General features: G+C 34.8%; 1 protein-coding gene across 3 annotated transcripts in view; it reads right to left on the reverse strand.

Annotated features, from left to right (window-relative positions):
* The window catches only part of PEX3 (peroxisomal biogenesis factor 3), a 38,250-nt gene continuing 21,112 nt past the window's right edge, over positions 1-17,138 (reverse strand). The window contains exons 4-13 of one of the 3 annotated variants that reach the window (XR_005528233.1): positions 13,651-13,694; positions 12,973-13,097; positions 12,410-12,476; positions 12,248-12,302; positions 11,534-11,702; positions 8,913-8,983; positions 6,788-6,910; positions 3,728-3,824; positions 1,290-1,451; positions 1-37 (exon numbers count right to left, since the gene is read on the reverse strand). Coding sequence is in view for 2 of the 3 variants with exons in the window: in XM_039230871.1 (XP_039086802.1) it covers positions 1,368-1,451; positions 3,728-3,824; positions 6,788-6,910; positions 8,913-8,983; positions 11,534-11,702; positions 12,248-12,302; positions 12,410-12,476; positions 12,973-13,097; positions 13,651-13,694 (835 nt within the window). In the remaining variant the exon portion in view is untranslated. Of the gene's footprint in view, positions 38-629; positions 1,452-3,727; positions 3,825-6,787; positions 6,911-8,912; positions 8,984-11,533; positions 11,703-12,247; positions 12,303-12,409; positions 12,477-12,972; positions 13,098-13,650; positions 13,695-17,138 lie in introns of those variants that run through there. The other 2 variants (XM_039230871.1, XM_039230872.1) reach the window with 2 other exon arrangements.

The following is a 17,138-nucleotide window of genomic DNA, read 5'->3' on the forward strand; positions in this document are numbered from 1 at the left end:
AGTCTCAAATATTCCTGGATGAAATCCTGGGTTAATACTGCTGGAAGAGATGCAGGCCCTATTACATACACATTCACTAATTTTCCAAAATGCAGTTTTTCTACCACCCTGTTAGAAAATAACATCACTATTTTCTGTCAAGTTTTGAACAGAAGTGTTTGCTACCTTCAACACTTTTACATCTGTTTTTTATTTTTTTAAACATTGTGGGCATAGACTCCCTAGCAGTGGACTCTGGGCCCAGCCTGGCCTTAGAAGAGACTTCATTTTCCACCTTCTACTACACAGCTAGATGTCATGTTGGAGGAACATAAAGTGATGTCACTGACAATATTCTTAAGTTACTGAAAATATATCTAATACATTGATGATATGCAATGATTAATTTATTTCTGCCTAATTGCCCTTATAAATACAGAATATAGATTTACTAAAGATGATGATGAACTGTCTCTTTTCAGAAGGGAATGCTACTCATTTTTTCTAAACATAAAAGCTAACGCATCAATTATATTACTAGTTAAAATAAAACTTGAAAACTAGCATATTCTCCCAAAATAACAGCAAAAATGCTATAGGACAAATAATGGCTGTAAAGTATTAACTCAACAAAAACATATTTTACTAAAATATTTTATTGCAATAAGATATTTACTGTGCTCAAAATCAATACAAAGTAAGTTATTAAAATTATTTACATACAAATGCTGAAACCACATAGCTAATAATAGCTGCTGAGTAATAACAACAGCACAATTTCAGCCTCTAAAATACGTAATTTTCTAAGGATTGTTAACAATGGCAAAGAAAAAAATTACTGATCATGGTTGTTAAATTCACTGATTTCCATAAAAAGACATGTCCTTCATCAGGGTTGTCTAAGGTAAATAATTTATTCCTTTGAAGAGTAACTGGAGAAAAATCTGATTCATTCATGTATATTACAGTCCAGTGAACTTTACGATTAAGTAGTACATTTTCTAAACTTCATACCTATTTCTCAGATTTTTCCTTTGTATAAATGTCAGTGTATACTATATTTCATATTCTATATAAAAAAAAGTATCCACATTAGTTTTTTGTCAGTTTGGAAGTAATATCCATGGTTGTAACAAAGTATTAACAATTCTGATATCTGCACTGTGTATACTCAGATACGCCCACAAAAACTAGTCTGTGGATGACTTTAAAAAAATATATTAAGATGCCAAATAAATCTATTTTATTACGAAATGAAGACTTTGATTAAGAATATATTTTTATTAGGCAATTTGGTAACAAATCATTACCCTATATATAGTTGAGTTATTCAGTGTATTTTTAAGAGCAAATGAATTCCATTGTAGTTTTTCTTGAAGGAAAAGAAATCATTTCTCCAGTTGTTGAGGAGTACTAAAAGCTTCATACACATTAGCAGCAAAGTCTTTCACTTGCTCCATCATCAACAGATCCTAGCAAAGATGATAATAAAACATTACAGTTTGTAAGAAGTATAGGTAATTTGAATCCATTTCTGCAATCAAGCAATACATTTAGCTTTAAGTTTTGTGGCATTAAGGCCAAGAAGAAAATCACTTAATGAAAGGAGTATTTTTTCTTATAGTAAATTGTAGGAGATATTTATTGTTTAGGTTATTGTGTAAGAAATGGTGGGTATGATAAGATTTCAAGTGTGACTTCGAGAAGAAGACCCAAAACAGTCTTCAAACAGACCTGTGTGTGCCACATGCTAGGTAAGTATATGTTGAATAAACAATTCAAATACTAAAGATACAAGTGTAAAGGTACATTGGCTGGAAGCTGACATAACATGGTTGTAAGTTATATTACTTTTTAGAAGATCTGACATAGAATATATGTAGCATGTCATATATTATGCATACACAAACATAAGCTACATATATATACTTCAGAACAAGTGTTCTTAAGGGATTTGTGAATATAAAAGTAACAATTACATTTTTATTTTCATTAACCTTTAAAATCTAGCATTTCTTTCAATTATGAGTTTGACAACCAACTGTGACAGCAGTAGCATGGCTTATGCATTTGTCTTCAGTGGAAATCAGACATTTTCACATCATATACTTGTGGAAGTTACGTGAACTGCCATTACATCTTGTTATTTATTTAATGCATGAACAAAGAGGCAAACTGTCACTTCATAAATTTGATTTTAAGAAGTATTTTGAAAACTGTATATAATTAATTGGATTTCTTTAAAACTTATATATTTTATAATACACATTTATACACATTATTCTGAGAAGGGGTCCATAAGCCTTCACCGGGTTGTGAAAAGATGCATGACAGAAGCACTTAAGTGCCCCTCTGAGCATCAGAGAAACAGTGAATGAATCTGCCCTTTGTGTTCTTTGTTTCTTAGGTATCAGAAAACCCAAGTGAACTTTAGACCAGTTTTGACCTCAACAAATTTATGGCTAAATTCTCTACAGGCAACTTGGCATTTTATAGCTAAATACATATTTAGCATAGAGATTATGGTTAAAAAAGCTGGTGGGAGTCTTGGCAACCAATAGTGTAGTAAGTACATTTTAACCCACATTCAGTTACACTAAAAAACTTCAAACATTAATATCAATGGTATTATTTTGTTTTCATTATCAAGAATACAGATTTTGATTAATGTAACACATCAATTACTTAAGCCTTAAAGTTGCTGGTGGTGTATTATGCCTGGTTGTATTTTCCACTTGTCTGCCAAGATGAATAGCCTACTGATGAAGCCAGAGACTGCTATGAAACTGGAGAAAGATAAAGTTACAAACTTTATTCTCAAAGTGATATACGTGTGAAAATTAATCTCTTCCTTCTGCAATATGAATGCCTGTCATAGGTGAGAAAGATGACAAAGACGACTGAAGAGAACAGTGACGCAAAATAAGCACAGAAAGGACAAAGTAAGGACACCATACACAGAAAGAAACAAATAGAATCTGTAGTCTTACTGCTGTTCATGTTCCCAAGCAAAAAGTACACAGAAGATAATCTAACTTGTCCGAGACACATGGTACCAAGAAGACACCATCTTTACACTTATTGCAGTTGCAGGGTCTCTTCGCTGGACATTACTGCAGTAGTTTGGAATTGAGGTGTATTGCAAACAAGTTTTTAATCTAATACAACTTTTAGTTTTCTAATTCAGGTTGCAAGTGACTCAGAAAAACTATTGTGGATTCAGAGTTATTAATTCAATAATATTTGCCTTACTCAACTCCATGCACTCCAAAATGCTTTTCTAAGAAAGGATGGAGTTTTAGGTAGTACTGTCTATGGAGCTTTTTGTGAGAAGATTATTGGTACATTATTAATAGTCATGTTTATTAATACTAAAATGCTTTCTTTCTTCAAGACAATTTTTTTTGGTTTTCCTCAAAATTTGAGGAACTGGATCACACTGATCTCATAGCTCAATCTTATTACTAATATAGTTTAATGCAAAGCATTAACATGGTAATTTCACAATGTATGTAAGATACAGGCTAACTGGTGTTGGACTACAACATGGGGAAAGGTATTCCAACCTCATAAATTTGCCATGATATTTTTGTTCTCATGGGGCATTCTACCACACTCTACATGTGATTTAAGTTTTTGGTTTCTTTGAACAAATATCACAGTAGAGAAATGTGATTTTATGTCAGACCTATATAACCACAACCAAAAATACAATGTTTTTAAGAATACCCCCAAGCTTTCTTCTTACCTGAACAAAATGACTAGGTGTTTCACTGCAAACTGAATGGATCTGTCCATTTACTATTGGAATTATCTTAGCTAATGGCAGGCTGACACTGGAAAGACTGAAAAATCATCATAGTAATAATTATTTTCTGAAATTATCTTACAGGATCTTAACACTTTAATTATAACACAATATAGTCACTGAAGAGTATTTACAAAACATATTAGGAAGAAAATGAAAATCACACATAATTCGATCCCTTAGAAATAACAGCTACAACTGTCATTTCTTCCAGTAATTTTTATACATATCTATGCTTTTATTAAAAGGTTTATTTATTTTTGAGAGAGTAAGAGTGAACATGTGCCTTAGTAGGGGAGGAACAGAGAGAGTGAGAGAGTGAGAGTGAGAGAGTGAGAGAGAGAGAGAGAGAGAGAGAGAGAGAGAATCCCAAGCAGTCTCTGTGCTGTCACTGCAGAGCCCAGATGCGGGGCTCCATCCTTGGAACCGCGAGATCATGACCTGAGCTGAAATCAGGAGTTGCTCAACTGGCTGAGCTACTCAGGGGCCCTTTTCATTTGTTTTTGTTTTTTTTTTGTTTAATGCAATACTATAACTTCCCAGCAATATTGTTTTGAATTTCTATTAATGTTATAAACATTTTCCATCTTATTAAAAGATCTTCTCCAAAGTTTTAATCTATTTTTTAATGATTATAAAAAGTAGTTCATCCTCTAGCTGTGACAATTTATTTTCTAAAGAATTTTTTAATGTTTTTTTTAAATTTTAACATTTATTTATTGTTGAGAGACAGAGAGGGAGAGAGATCGTGAGCAGGGAGGGGCAGGGAGAGAGGGACACACAGAATCGAAAGCAGGCTCCAGGCTCTGAGCTGTCAGCACAGATCCCAACTCGGGGCTCGAACCCACGAACCGTGAAATCATGACCTGAACTGAAGTCAGACGCTTAACGAAGCCACTCAGGTGCCCCCCTCCCCTATTTATTTATTTTTAATGTTCATTTATTTTATTTTATTTTTTAGAGAGTGCTCAGGCGTGAACAAACACCAGTGGGGGAGGGGCAGAGAGAAAGATACAAAGAATCCCAAGCAGGCTGTAACCTGCCAGTGCAGAGCCCAACGTGGGGCTCAATCTCACAATATTGGTGTATTATACAAAGAAGTTAATAGCATTATGGACACATCAGTTAAGGAAGGAAACATGCAAAGGAAGAAATGGCCACAGACATGAACTCAGAAAAGCGGAGACAGAAATGTCAATTTTTCCATTTATTTGGCATCTATTTGCTGAACACCTACTATGTATCCAGTACAATACTAGGTCTCTGTCCTCATGGATCTTACAATCTAGTAGGAGAAATAGACAATAAATAATTGTACAAACTATGATAAGTATTAAAAGGAAAAGAACATTGAACATATAATAAAAGTATTTGAACAAACACGGAATGTCAAGCAGTTCCCTTGAGGAAAACTAAAAGATCAGCAACTGTTAAACATGTTTAATTAAATCATGGAGTGTAAAGTAGGTTATCAATATAGAAGAGAAAAAAAAAACAAACTTAAGCCAGGAAATATCTACTGAATACCTAGAGTATGTAATGAAATATGAAAGGGCATGAAATAGTCTCTGACTTTGAGAGGAGGCTTAACATTTAATTGAGGAATACAATTCCAGTTCTAGGTGAAAAACGTAGGTTATATAGGAAAGTACAGTAGTGAGTCCCATAGGGAGTTCAAAAAGGAAAAGTATCAATGGCTGATGTGGTTATAACACATTTTTTATAACTCTTCAGTGTATAAGATCAAGTATTTGCTTGTTAAAACAACTGTTACAATTCTTTATCACTACTCAGGAAATAACTAATACCTTGCTAGGTAGAGATTATAGTGAAATTTTATTAATTGGAGCACCCTGATTTAGGAAGTATATAGGGACTGAAATTTATTTTTGTGTAACTTAAAGAGTTCCTAAAAAAGATTTTAGGGTGATAATTGCAAATTATTCTTTTTTATACAATAAACAAGTGTTCTAGAGAAATGAGTAAATAATTTCTTGCCTGATGTATTTAAGAATTGAATTGGATAGGGGCGCCTGGGTGGCTCAGTTGGTTAAGCATCTCGCTCAGGTTCAGTTCATGATCTCACAGTTTTGTGGGTTTGAGCCCCATGTGGGGCTCTGTGCTGACAGATGGAGCCTGGAGCCTGCTTCAGATTCTGTGTCTCCCTCTCTCTCTGACCCTCCCCTGCTCATGTTCTCTCTCTCTCCCCAAAATAAATAAAAACATTAAAAAAAGAACTGAATTGGATATTGTACATACATACTTCATATCACTTACTGTTTCTCTTAATTTTAATGGACCAGTTTATAGTCAGTTAACATTGATTTAGTACCTATTATTTTCTGAGTTTAATATAAAAAACTTCAAAGCAGGTGATTAAGGAGTATAAATTCCAATAGGAGAGCGAAGGTACTCATGCTAAGGATATAATAAAACCATATGATACATTTTAGCAGTATGAATGCATGACTTAGAAATAATTATGATTAAAATTACTAACAATTGTACTAACTAAATACTCCCAATCTTACAATAAGAGCTAAAAATGAATACATTGTGTAGTTGTAAAAGTAGGCGATAATTCATGAAATAAGAAATCTGTAACAAGAATGACTGGTTATCATAATGACTAAACTACTGGATTATGTAAGCCAATTATGGCTTGCAGCACTTAAATACATTTTCAGTTTTATATTCTAAAAAGTTTAAAAAAACCCCCAACAATCTAAGAATTGGGATTTGGCCTACGGAAAGATAGCTCGACAATATAAATATTTCTATATGGTGGCAAAATTGGGGGAAGAAATGAAAATTTTAATACTGAATTCAAAAGGACTTTCTACTAATGAAGGAGTTATTAGTTTAAAGAAGTTTAATTTGTTGAAACTAGGTCAATCAAATTTATCCTCTACGATTTTTTTATTACTCGGAACAAAAACACATCGCAAGCCCTCCTTTATTAGAGCCTTCGTTACTGATAATATTTTTATGTCCTCTTACCTACTCAGGGAGTTGCTACGTTGCAGGTCCTGTTCAGTAGGTCGAAAGAACTCAGCCATATTGTCTAGAAGTCTGCTAAAACCTCGGTTTAAACATGTATTCAAAACTGTACTAAAATCTGGACTATACAAAATAAGAAGGATAAATTGCTTTTTAGATTCTCAATGGAAAAGGAAATAAATTCAATAACTATGTTATCTTTGGCAGCCACCAACATTTCTAGTCACAATCTATTTTTTATAGCCTAAAATGCTGTTAAGAATACATCAAGAAGTTAATCTTTAAAAAATAAGCATAAAAAGTAAGATTATTTAGCATAACACAATGACAATTTTCATCCATTTTGCTAGATTTTCAGCACTTTATACAAGGTGTTTTCAAAACAATCAGTAACAGTATTAATTCCCTTCAGAAAATTCTTGAAGAAAAATCATCTTATAGTCACAGATATTGATTTGCTTCACATATTCTATCATAACATCTTAGTCAGAAAATTTTGTTATCATGTACAGATGAGAAACTGGATACTTAGGGATGAAAAAATTTGTCCAAAGGCATGTAATTAGTAAGTGGGGAGCTAGAATTTGAACCCAGGCCTTTCTGTTCTTAAAGTTCAAGCTCTTCTTGTTATGCTATGTCAGTATCTTACTACACCTCTTTGATAGAATTATATATATGTGGCATTAAAGTTAGAAAATGCCTAGTTCAACAGATTAGTTTAATTTTTGAAATGTAGAAATCTTACATCAGACCAGCTCCTGGGAGTGGTGGGCTAGGGGCTACACATTTGGGAATTGTTAGCATACAGACAGTAGTTAAAGCAGTATATGAAATTGCTTGGTGCAGCTGAGAATGAGATAAGAACAAATACCTTGGAAAGCAAATGATTACAAGAAAGATGGACATAGAGGAAACTAGAAGAAATAATCTGAATACAGGGAGAGAAATTAGGAAATGACACTGCCATGGAAGCCACATGAGAAAAAAATTCCAAGAAAGGCCTAATCAACAGTGTTAATTATCAGAGAAAACTTAAATAAGATAAACATTACAAGTTGATCAGATCTGGCAAAAGATCACTGACTAACTTTTCTAGAACTTTGTGGAGTGATGTGGTGAAAACCTGAGTAAGAAAAAATGTGAAGAGGGCTACTGTAAAAAGTCTGAGTTAACCTTTAAATTTGTTGATTTTCATCACATCATGAAAATATCTTATAAGCAGAGGGTATAATTTCCTCAGAAAACAGAACTAGAGAATATGGTCCTACATTATCCTTAGGATAAAAGAAATTTCCAGATTCTACAGTGATAAAACCACCTCAAGAGTTTAAGTGGCTCAACCAAGGTTGAAGAGCTAACAAACAGGAAAGTCCACCTTGAATCTAGGTCTTCCGGCCTTCTAATGCATAGTCTGGTGCTTTCTCCATTTTTAACACCCTGGCTGTTTTCTGGGTGACTTAAAATAGTAATACTCAGTTTAGGGAAGATGTGAAATTTTTACCACTCAAAGTTTTAGGAACATTATAGTCTATCCTGAGAAGGTTATGGGGGGTAATTCTCAAAACTGAGAATTCACAACTGAGTGTGTGTGTGTGGGGGAGGGGGGAGCAGTGTGCACATAGGTAGCATATGTATGCATGTGGTATACATGAGGATTAGCTACCTCCTGCTCACAAGTGCATTTCTCCCCAACTCCTCAAGTCAGTATCAAGTGATTTCAAGTTGGCAGTCAGAACAGCTGCAGCTATAATTTCAGTTTCTATTTTGTTTTTAAATGCTAGTTGTTAAACATTTCCTTGCATACTGGGTATACCAGAATCAGCTCTGAAAGCTTTTTTTCAAAATATAAATACTATCTTCCAGTCCCTCAACTAGTATTTCAGATTCTCTAGGCTAAGGAAGTAGATGAGGAAGGCATGGGCATCTTGAAAAAAAATACACTTTTCTCATTACCTTAATAAAAGAACCATGAGTTTAGGTAGGAAATCCTAAATGCAGGGGAATAGATTCAAAATGTAATTTTAACAAGATACCATGCTGCATATGTTGTTTAGGAAAATCTAAAAAAACAGTCATAAGTACATTCAAAAAGAAACACGTTTTCCATTACATGTAGTATACATACCTTTCTAACATGTCTCTAGTTTCATTGAGTAGTTTAATAGTGGTAACATCTCTAGGAGAAAGCCCACAGGCCTGTGAAATTAAAATATCACACTTTAGGGTTTCAAATATTAGTACAGGTATGATGACAATAATCGTATTAATAAACCCCAAGAGTTCAGGAAATCTACAAGTCTATGTTCTATCAACAATCAAGAAATGTTAAATTAAAAAAAACTGTAAAAGTTCATGTGTACAGGTAAGTACTATTTCAAAGATGAGTTAGTATCTTAGTTATTGTAAATAATGTTGCAATAAACATAGGGGTAAATATCTTTTCAAATTAGTGTTTTTAATTTCTTTGGGAAAATACCCAATAGTAGAATTATTTGCTCATACAATATTTCTACATATACACACAATGGAGTACACACAGCCATAAAAGGCTGAGGCTGTGCCAGCTGAGACAACACAGGTGGACCTAGAGGGTATTATGTTAAGTGAAATAAGTCAGACTAAGAAAGGCAAATACCATATGAATTCCCTCATATGTGGAATATAAAAAAGTGAATAAATAAAAAGCAGAATCAGACCTTTATAGAGAATAAACTGATATAAACTGAGACCATATAGAGAACAAACTAATGGTTGCCAGAGGGAAGGGTGGTGAGGGGGTGGGCAAGATGGGTGAAGGGCAGTGGGAGCTATAGGCTTCCAGATATGGAATAAGTAGTCATTCCATAAGCAGGTCACAGGAATAAAAAGCACAGCATAAAGAATATAGTCAGTGAGGCTCTCACAGGGATATCTGGGGACAGAAGGTAGTTACACTTATGGTGATCATAGCATAATGTATAAATTCATAGAATCACTATGTTGTACCGGTGAAACTATTGTAACATTTTGTGCCAACTATCCTAAAAAAATGAATCAAAGTAAAATTATATTTTCTAAGAGCCTTGTTTATGTGGACTCTCTTGAATACATTTCTAGAATACATTTACAAGGAAAAAAATCATCTTTTAAGGTTGCAAAGGCCTGGGAATTTTCTTTTATTGGTAAAACATTTGATCAAAATGTGTGTCTTTTTTCATCAAGTCTAGTCTAGTCTGGAGCTCTGGGTGCCCTTTCGATCCAAAGTTTCAGGGTTTAATTCAGTGTAGGTAAGATCTGGTCTGTCATTCCTTTCTTCACCTGTTCTTTTGAATCTTTTTTTTTTTTTTTAGTTCCACTGTTGAATTTCAAATTTGGAAACTGTTTTCTCATTCCAGAAAGTTTTTTTTAATACTCTCATTGCATCTCCGTGAGATTCTAATTTGTAAGTAAGATTCCTCCTGTTTCTTTCATTAATTCTGTTCTATCCATTCTGTTTGTTCAGTTTACCCTCTCTCCTGTAGCTCACAGGGTTCCCTTAAATGGCAACAACTTTTAATTGGCCTACTTATGAAGGTAGGGTCTCTGAACACCCAAACAGGTCTACCTTTGGGGTGTCTCGGAGAGGGACAAACAGTAGGTAAGAAAACCATGGCAACCTTCGTTCTAAGGGAGCCTCTAGGTTAAGGTATGGCTTAGGAGCCTCTCTGGTTTGTCAAATAAGATACCCTTCTCTTAACTGTAAAGAATGGGCATAACCCACTTACATATTAAAAAAACCCCAATGATTATTTAAATATAAGATATATAACCTGAAATCTTTGACATTTTTCTTTTGTTTGATTGTTTATTTTGCATGCAAGCTGGGGAGTGGCAGAGGGAGAAAGAGAGAAAGAATCCCAAGCAAGCTCCAAGACCAGCACGGATCATGACCTGGGCTGAAAATCAAGAGTCAGATGCTTAACTGACTGAGACACTCTGGCACCCCTTTCTTATTCTTAGTCAATGAATAATTTAAGTCACAACTGCCCAGGACACACTAGTGTGTAGCAACACCATAAACGATAACTGTTAGGTTAGGTCTTTGTTTCTCAACTGGATGACTAGAACTTTCTTCCGTCTATTTTGATACTGCCATTAGTGATTTATTTTAAAAAGCAGATTGTGTAATTATGGTACTGGACTGGTTAAGATCTATCTTTGTCTATAAACCGAGGTTTGGACTCTTCATCTTGGCATACGAAGCTCTTCATGACCTTGTCCCAGCCATCAGCTATATCTTGACCGTATAAATACAGGTTGGCCACATGAACTGAAAATTTGCTGAATCTCTAAAATTATGTTTCTAAGTAGAAATTAGTCATAATTGCTGTTTGTTTTTTAAACAAATTGCTGTTTAATGAAGTTTTATTTAAGTCAATGAGATACAGGGCTTTATTTATCTTTTAAAGTTTATTTATTTGTTTTGAGAGAGACAGAGATAGCGCGAGTAGGGGAAGGGTAGAGAGAGGAGAGAGAATCCCAGCAGGTTCTGTGCCGTCAGCCCAGAACCCCATGTGGGGCCCCACCCCATGAACGTGTGAGATCATGACCTGAGCTGAAGCTAAGAGTTCAACACTTAACTGACTGAGCCACCCAGGTGCCTGTAAAATACATGGTTTTAAATCAATTACCTTTCAAGAGCCTCAGAATTCCAAATTTCAAGGGATAGCAAAAAACTTTTAAAAATATAGAGTAACTGGTTTAGTTAAATGGTCATGAATTACTCACCTGAACTGCTAATGGAGTTTCTTCATCTGGCATCATATAATGGCATAACAAAGATTTGGATCCATCTTTATTAATCCAAGAAGAAGATTTATGCTGCTCTACGAGATTTCTGATTTCTTTTAGTTTTTGCTCCAAGTCCAAAAGGGACAAAGAATGTTTAAGAGAAACACTAGAAACAGAAAAGGAATATGGGATAAACTGAAATATAGAACATAGCCTATAAACACTCTTTTCTTAACAGGTTCCTATCTGAGATCCAGTCAAACCTGAAAGCGTTGACTGAAACCACTAGAGTAGATTACGAAATCAGCCATCAGTTAAGTGTCATTATTACAGAGCCACACCAAATCTTGTTGCAGATTTCACAAGAAAATTCCCATTGTAATTATAGATACTGCAATATAAATGGAAGACAAAAGGCTCAGAGGCATATTTCAAAGTAGGCCTTTTATCCTAGAACCAAATATTTCTGGTTTGTTTGGAAGGCGATCAATAAATAATGAAACATTAAAACTTTCTCCTTAGTATCAGATGATTGACACTAGTGAAGAAAACAGATTCACAATGCAGTATCCCAGGGCTGTGCCTGCATTAGGTTACAGAGAATTTCACAAACCACCATTTGTCAAATCACCAGCTTCACTGGAGTAATTTTAATTTTTCTTTTATTCACCAGAATCAGGAAGTCAGAGAAGCCAAAGCAAAACGCCTTACCTTCCTAAAATCTTCTGCACAGCCTGTTTAATGACAGTGATCAATTCTGTCAGACCTATTAAAAGAAGAACAAGCATAGAAGGCTTGTTCACTTTTTGAATTCCTCAAAAATACAAATGAACAAATTAAAATTAGTTTCCAGGTCACAAATAAGAATCTTACCGTCTCCAAGGAGGTGTTGAATACTTGATAAATACTGCTGTTGGACATCAGGGGGAGCAAGAACTGTCTGTACAAATAGAAATAAGGTTAAATCACCCAATATTATTAGTAAATAAATAATATTTTCACTGTAACTTGAGCAGAGATTTTTAGGAACTGGAATGATAGGAAAAATGATATTCTCTAACATAACAAAAAGTCTAGTTTCAAAAATATGAAAAATAATGCTAAAAGTTTACAATCGTATCAAATATAAAGATACATATTTTATAGGGGAGCCTGGGTGGCTTAGTCAGTCAAGTGTCTGACTCTTGATGTTGGCTCAGGTCATCACCTCGCTGTCATGGGATACAGCCCTGATTTGGGGTCCATTGTGCTGAGTGTGGCGCCTGCTTGGGATTCTATCTCTCCCTCTCTTTCTGTCCTCCCCTCCAAATAAATAAGTAAACTTTTTTAAAAAGACAAAATATATTTTATAGAAATTATCAAGATAAGTAATATTCAGTTAAATTTTGAATCTCTTGGGAAAAAGGGCAATATCTATGAAAGTCTATTAAACTTACAGTGCCATTTTTGCCAACTGCTGCATTATCCAAGTAAATATATCCACCAATTATGTTTAACTGGACTCGCAAAAGAACAACCAGCATACAAGTACTGTATACCGCTACAATACTTCTTGTGAAACCTTCACGGAGAAAAGAAAACCGTTTGGTACTATTACTAAAACAAACAAGTGTGTAAAATAACAAACTCTCCCTATGGTTATGTTTTCCACAAGATGACTTTAAAAATATATTTGTAAATGTTTTAAGTACAAAAATATATCAATTCAAAATATTCATAGTCTATTTCCTTACAACCTGCTTAATGTAAATTAGGTATGATCTCTTATAATGAAAGTTTGCATACAATATCAAAGTAAAGTTACTATCTGCGTGAGAGCAAAAACTTGCTTTAAATTTTGCATCCAACAGTACCTACTGCAGGCACATGTTGCCTAGGACAGGTTTACATACCACAACAATAACAACAGTAATACTACCACCATCACTAACATTTATTGAATATTTCTATGACCAGATATTGATCAGCGTGCATCAGGAGAATTCTTTAATATGCACAACAACTCCATGGGGGAAAAAAGAGTCATCCACAAGAGTATAAATATACAAGAGTATAAATGCTTCCCTTTGTAGATCTTTTAATAATGTGCTGTCACATAGAGTAGGTAGACTTACTTATTATCTTTAGATCCTCCCATATTTCTAACTTGTTTGAAGGCCTAAAGAAGTAAATCAGAAAATATGAAAATAGTAACCAGGTAATCTAATAGAAAACTTAGAACTTCATAGCTTTATATTTAATTATACTTTATTACAGGATAACTGCAGGAAACAAAGCCCACAAAATATAGTAAAAGAACAACTGTAATTCCAGTAACCAATGATAACAACCATTTTCACTAGGGTACATATCCTTCCAGTCTTTATCTTCCTTCTGAGCAAATGCATATATGTATTATGAAGTTATACAGGAAAATCAAGAATAAAATCTACTTCTTTCCCTTATTCACCATTTTACAAATAATGAAGCATGTCAGTAATTCTTCAAAGGTAAATAATGAGGAATTTTTAAAAATTTAAAGTATCAATACTTTAAATATATATTTGATGTTTCAGCAAACTGTAGTTATTATTTTTATTAATGTTCAAATTGCCCATCTTTGACCATTGGGGGTACTATTCTAGTTGGTTCCTGAATCCTTCTAATATCACCCTAATAGTCTTTGATAGCTTCCTTGCTTACTGACAAGAAAAGATGTTCTGAGTTCATCTTGTCCAATTCTTGCTACGGACCCGAAAATCATCCATTTCTCCAAGAGTCCTGGTTCCTTACAGCAGAAAATGGTAGCCTGTGACTGGAATCTTTGATTAAGGATATTCATTGCTAGGGTGCCTGGGTGGCTCAGTTGGTTAAGCATTCGACTTCGGCTCAGGTCATGATCTCAGGGTTCAAGCCTGACATCAGGTGAGCTCCAGCCTCGCTTCAGGCTCCATGCTGTCAGTGCAGAGCCTGCGTGGGATTCTCTGTCCTTCTCTCTGCCACTCTCTCACTCACACCTCTCTCAAAAATGAAAAATAAAAAGGATATTCATTGCTACTGGAGAGGTGACTGTTTCTAAGCCTTTCTGTAGATTAAGCTATTTAATATGTATTTATATGTACATATATTCAAAGAGATACAATGTCATGATTTCATACTGATACTTTTAAAAAAATGTTTATTTATTTAAGACAGCGAGTGTTGAGGGGCAGAGACCAGAGACAGAATGAATCCAAGCAGGTTCTGTGCTGATAGTGCTGAGCCCCATGTGGGACTCAAACTCGCAAACTGCAAGATTATGACCTAAGCCAAAATCAAGAGTCAGATGCGGGGCGCCTGGGTGGCTCAGTTGGTTAAGTGCCGACTTCGGCTCAGGTCATGATCTTGTGGTTTGTTGAGTTAGAGCCCCGCATCGGCCTCCGTGCTGACAGCTCAGAGCCTGGAGCCTGCTTCAGATTCTGTGTCTCCCTCTCTCTCTGCCTCTTGGCTTCTTGCGGCGCTCTCTCTCTCAAAAATAAATAAACATTCATAATTTAAAAAAATAAATAAAAAGAGTCGGATGCTCAACTGACTGAGCCACTGTAATGATACTTCCAATTCCAAATTAAGATCACAGGGTTTTTAACTTTGTCTCCTTGCTCTTATATCTGTATTCCTTTTTGCCCACACTAGCCATCAGCGAAACCAATATAATTACTAATTTGCTTCATCCCTCACTCTATGCACAACAGTCTCAGATGCAGCAATAGCAACATGGAAGAGTTTTAAGGGTTTTGTTTACCTGACATAGTTTCTATCTTTGTGGTTACAACACCAACTACATACTTAGGTGAATTTGATTTATTTTACCATCTGTTTTTAGACATTGCTTTGTAAACACTAAATATAGTTTTATAAATATGTAAAATATCTACATGGTTCCAAAGTAAAATTTATACAGCACAGTATACTGAAAGAAGTCTGTTCCTATTCCCCTATATTCTCCCCCCTTCTTCATAGGTGACTATTAAAAAATTTTAACTTACCATTGTTTTGCTTTAAGTTTATTTATTTTGAGAGAGAGCACGTGAGCATGTGCACAAGTGGGGTGGGGGAAGAAACAGAAGGGGGGAGAGAGAGAGAGAGAGAGAGAGAGAGAGAAGGAATATCTCAAGTTGGCTCTACACTGTCATCGCAGACCCCAACTTGGGGCTCAAATTCATGAACTGTGAGATCATGACCTGAGCCTAAACCAAGAGCTGGATGCTTAACTGACTAAAGTACCCAGGTGTCCCACCATTGTTTTGCTTTATATAAGCAAATATGCATATATATTCCCATCTGCATCCTTAGATACACACACACACACACACACACACACACACACACACACACAATCAAATCCCATCAAATCCTGGAAATCATTCCATTGAAGTACACAAATAATAGCCATCTTTTTTTTTATATAGTATATATATACTATATAGATACACACACACACAATCAAATCCTATCAAATCCTGGAAATCATTCCATCGAACTACACAAATAACAGCCATCTTTTTTTTTTTCAGCCTTGGCATTGTGCTCCACTGTGTGGAGATACCACATAGATGGAATTCAGTGCTTTTCAAACCACCTATATGGAGGGACCAGTTTTATTTTTCTTTCCTATTTCCAGTCTATCACAGACTGATACTTTTGTAAAATACAATAAAAATAAATTATAAGGAAAATAAAATAAAAAAACCCACAAAGACATACAAACTATAGTCCCATATTCTTTACTATTATATTCAGACATAAGTTTACATTTCAGTAAGAAGTTGAGCTACCAATACAATTGTGGGACATTACTGACTTCTTATCTTTCTTTGCCACTGAACTGACCTTAGAGCTTCAGTTATCTCCTTTCTAGATGACACTGGTTCAAGACATACGGTGTAAATCCTACAAGGTACTGCTGCAATCTTAAGCTAATGTTCAAGCCTTGTGGTAGAATATTTATTCTGAATAAATTGGAAATTAAACAAAATTCAAAGGTCAGGTATTCTAATGCAAATAACCCACTTTTTCTTTTGAATGTCACTTCAAAAATATTTCAAAGTGCTTTTTATAGAAATCCAAATAAAACAACATAAGAAAACGGCAGTTCCAAAAATTTCAACATAGGAAGTACTGAGTTGCAGTGGTCTGCAGTGGGGCAAATTGGGTATGTGTCTTCAAACTGTATTTATTTGGGGGGACTATGGTGGGATAGGGAGGAGTTATAGTCATCCAGGATATTTCACCATGTTGACATTACCATCATTGGATGTCAAAAGTAGATTTAGACTTAAGAGTTATAAGATGAGTAAGTTCTGGAGAGCTACTAGACAGCATGGGGAGTACAGTTATTAATGCATTGTATGCTTGAAATTTGCTAAGAGTATATCTTTAGTCTTCTGGCTACAAAAAAGAAAATGGTAAGTAGTTGAGGTGGTGGATATGTTAATTAGCTTGACTGTGGTAACCATTTTTTTCATTTTTAATGTTTGTTTATTTTTGAGAGACAAAGAAAGAGAGCGCAAGCACACATGTGGGAGACGTATCTGGGTATTTCTCTTTCTCCAGTATACATTCCCCTGAGTAAAATGAGCACAGG

This window comes from Hyaena hyaena, unplaced genomic scaffold (genome assembly GCF_003009895.1).
Source record: "Hyaena hyaena isolate Hyena2069 unplaced genomic scaffold, ASM300989v1 scaffold_52, whole genome shotgun sequence".
In the NCBI taxonomy this organism is placed as follows: Eukaryota; Metazoa; Chordata; class Mammalia; order Carnivora; family Hyaenidae; genus Hyaena; species Hyaena hyaena.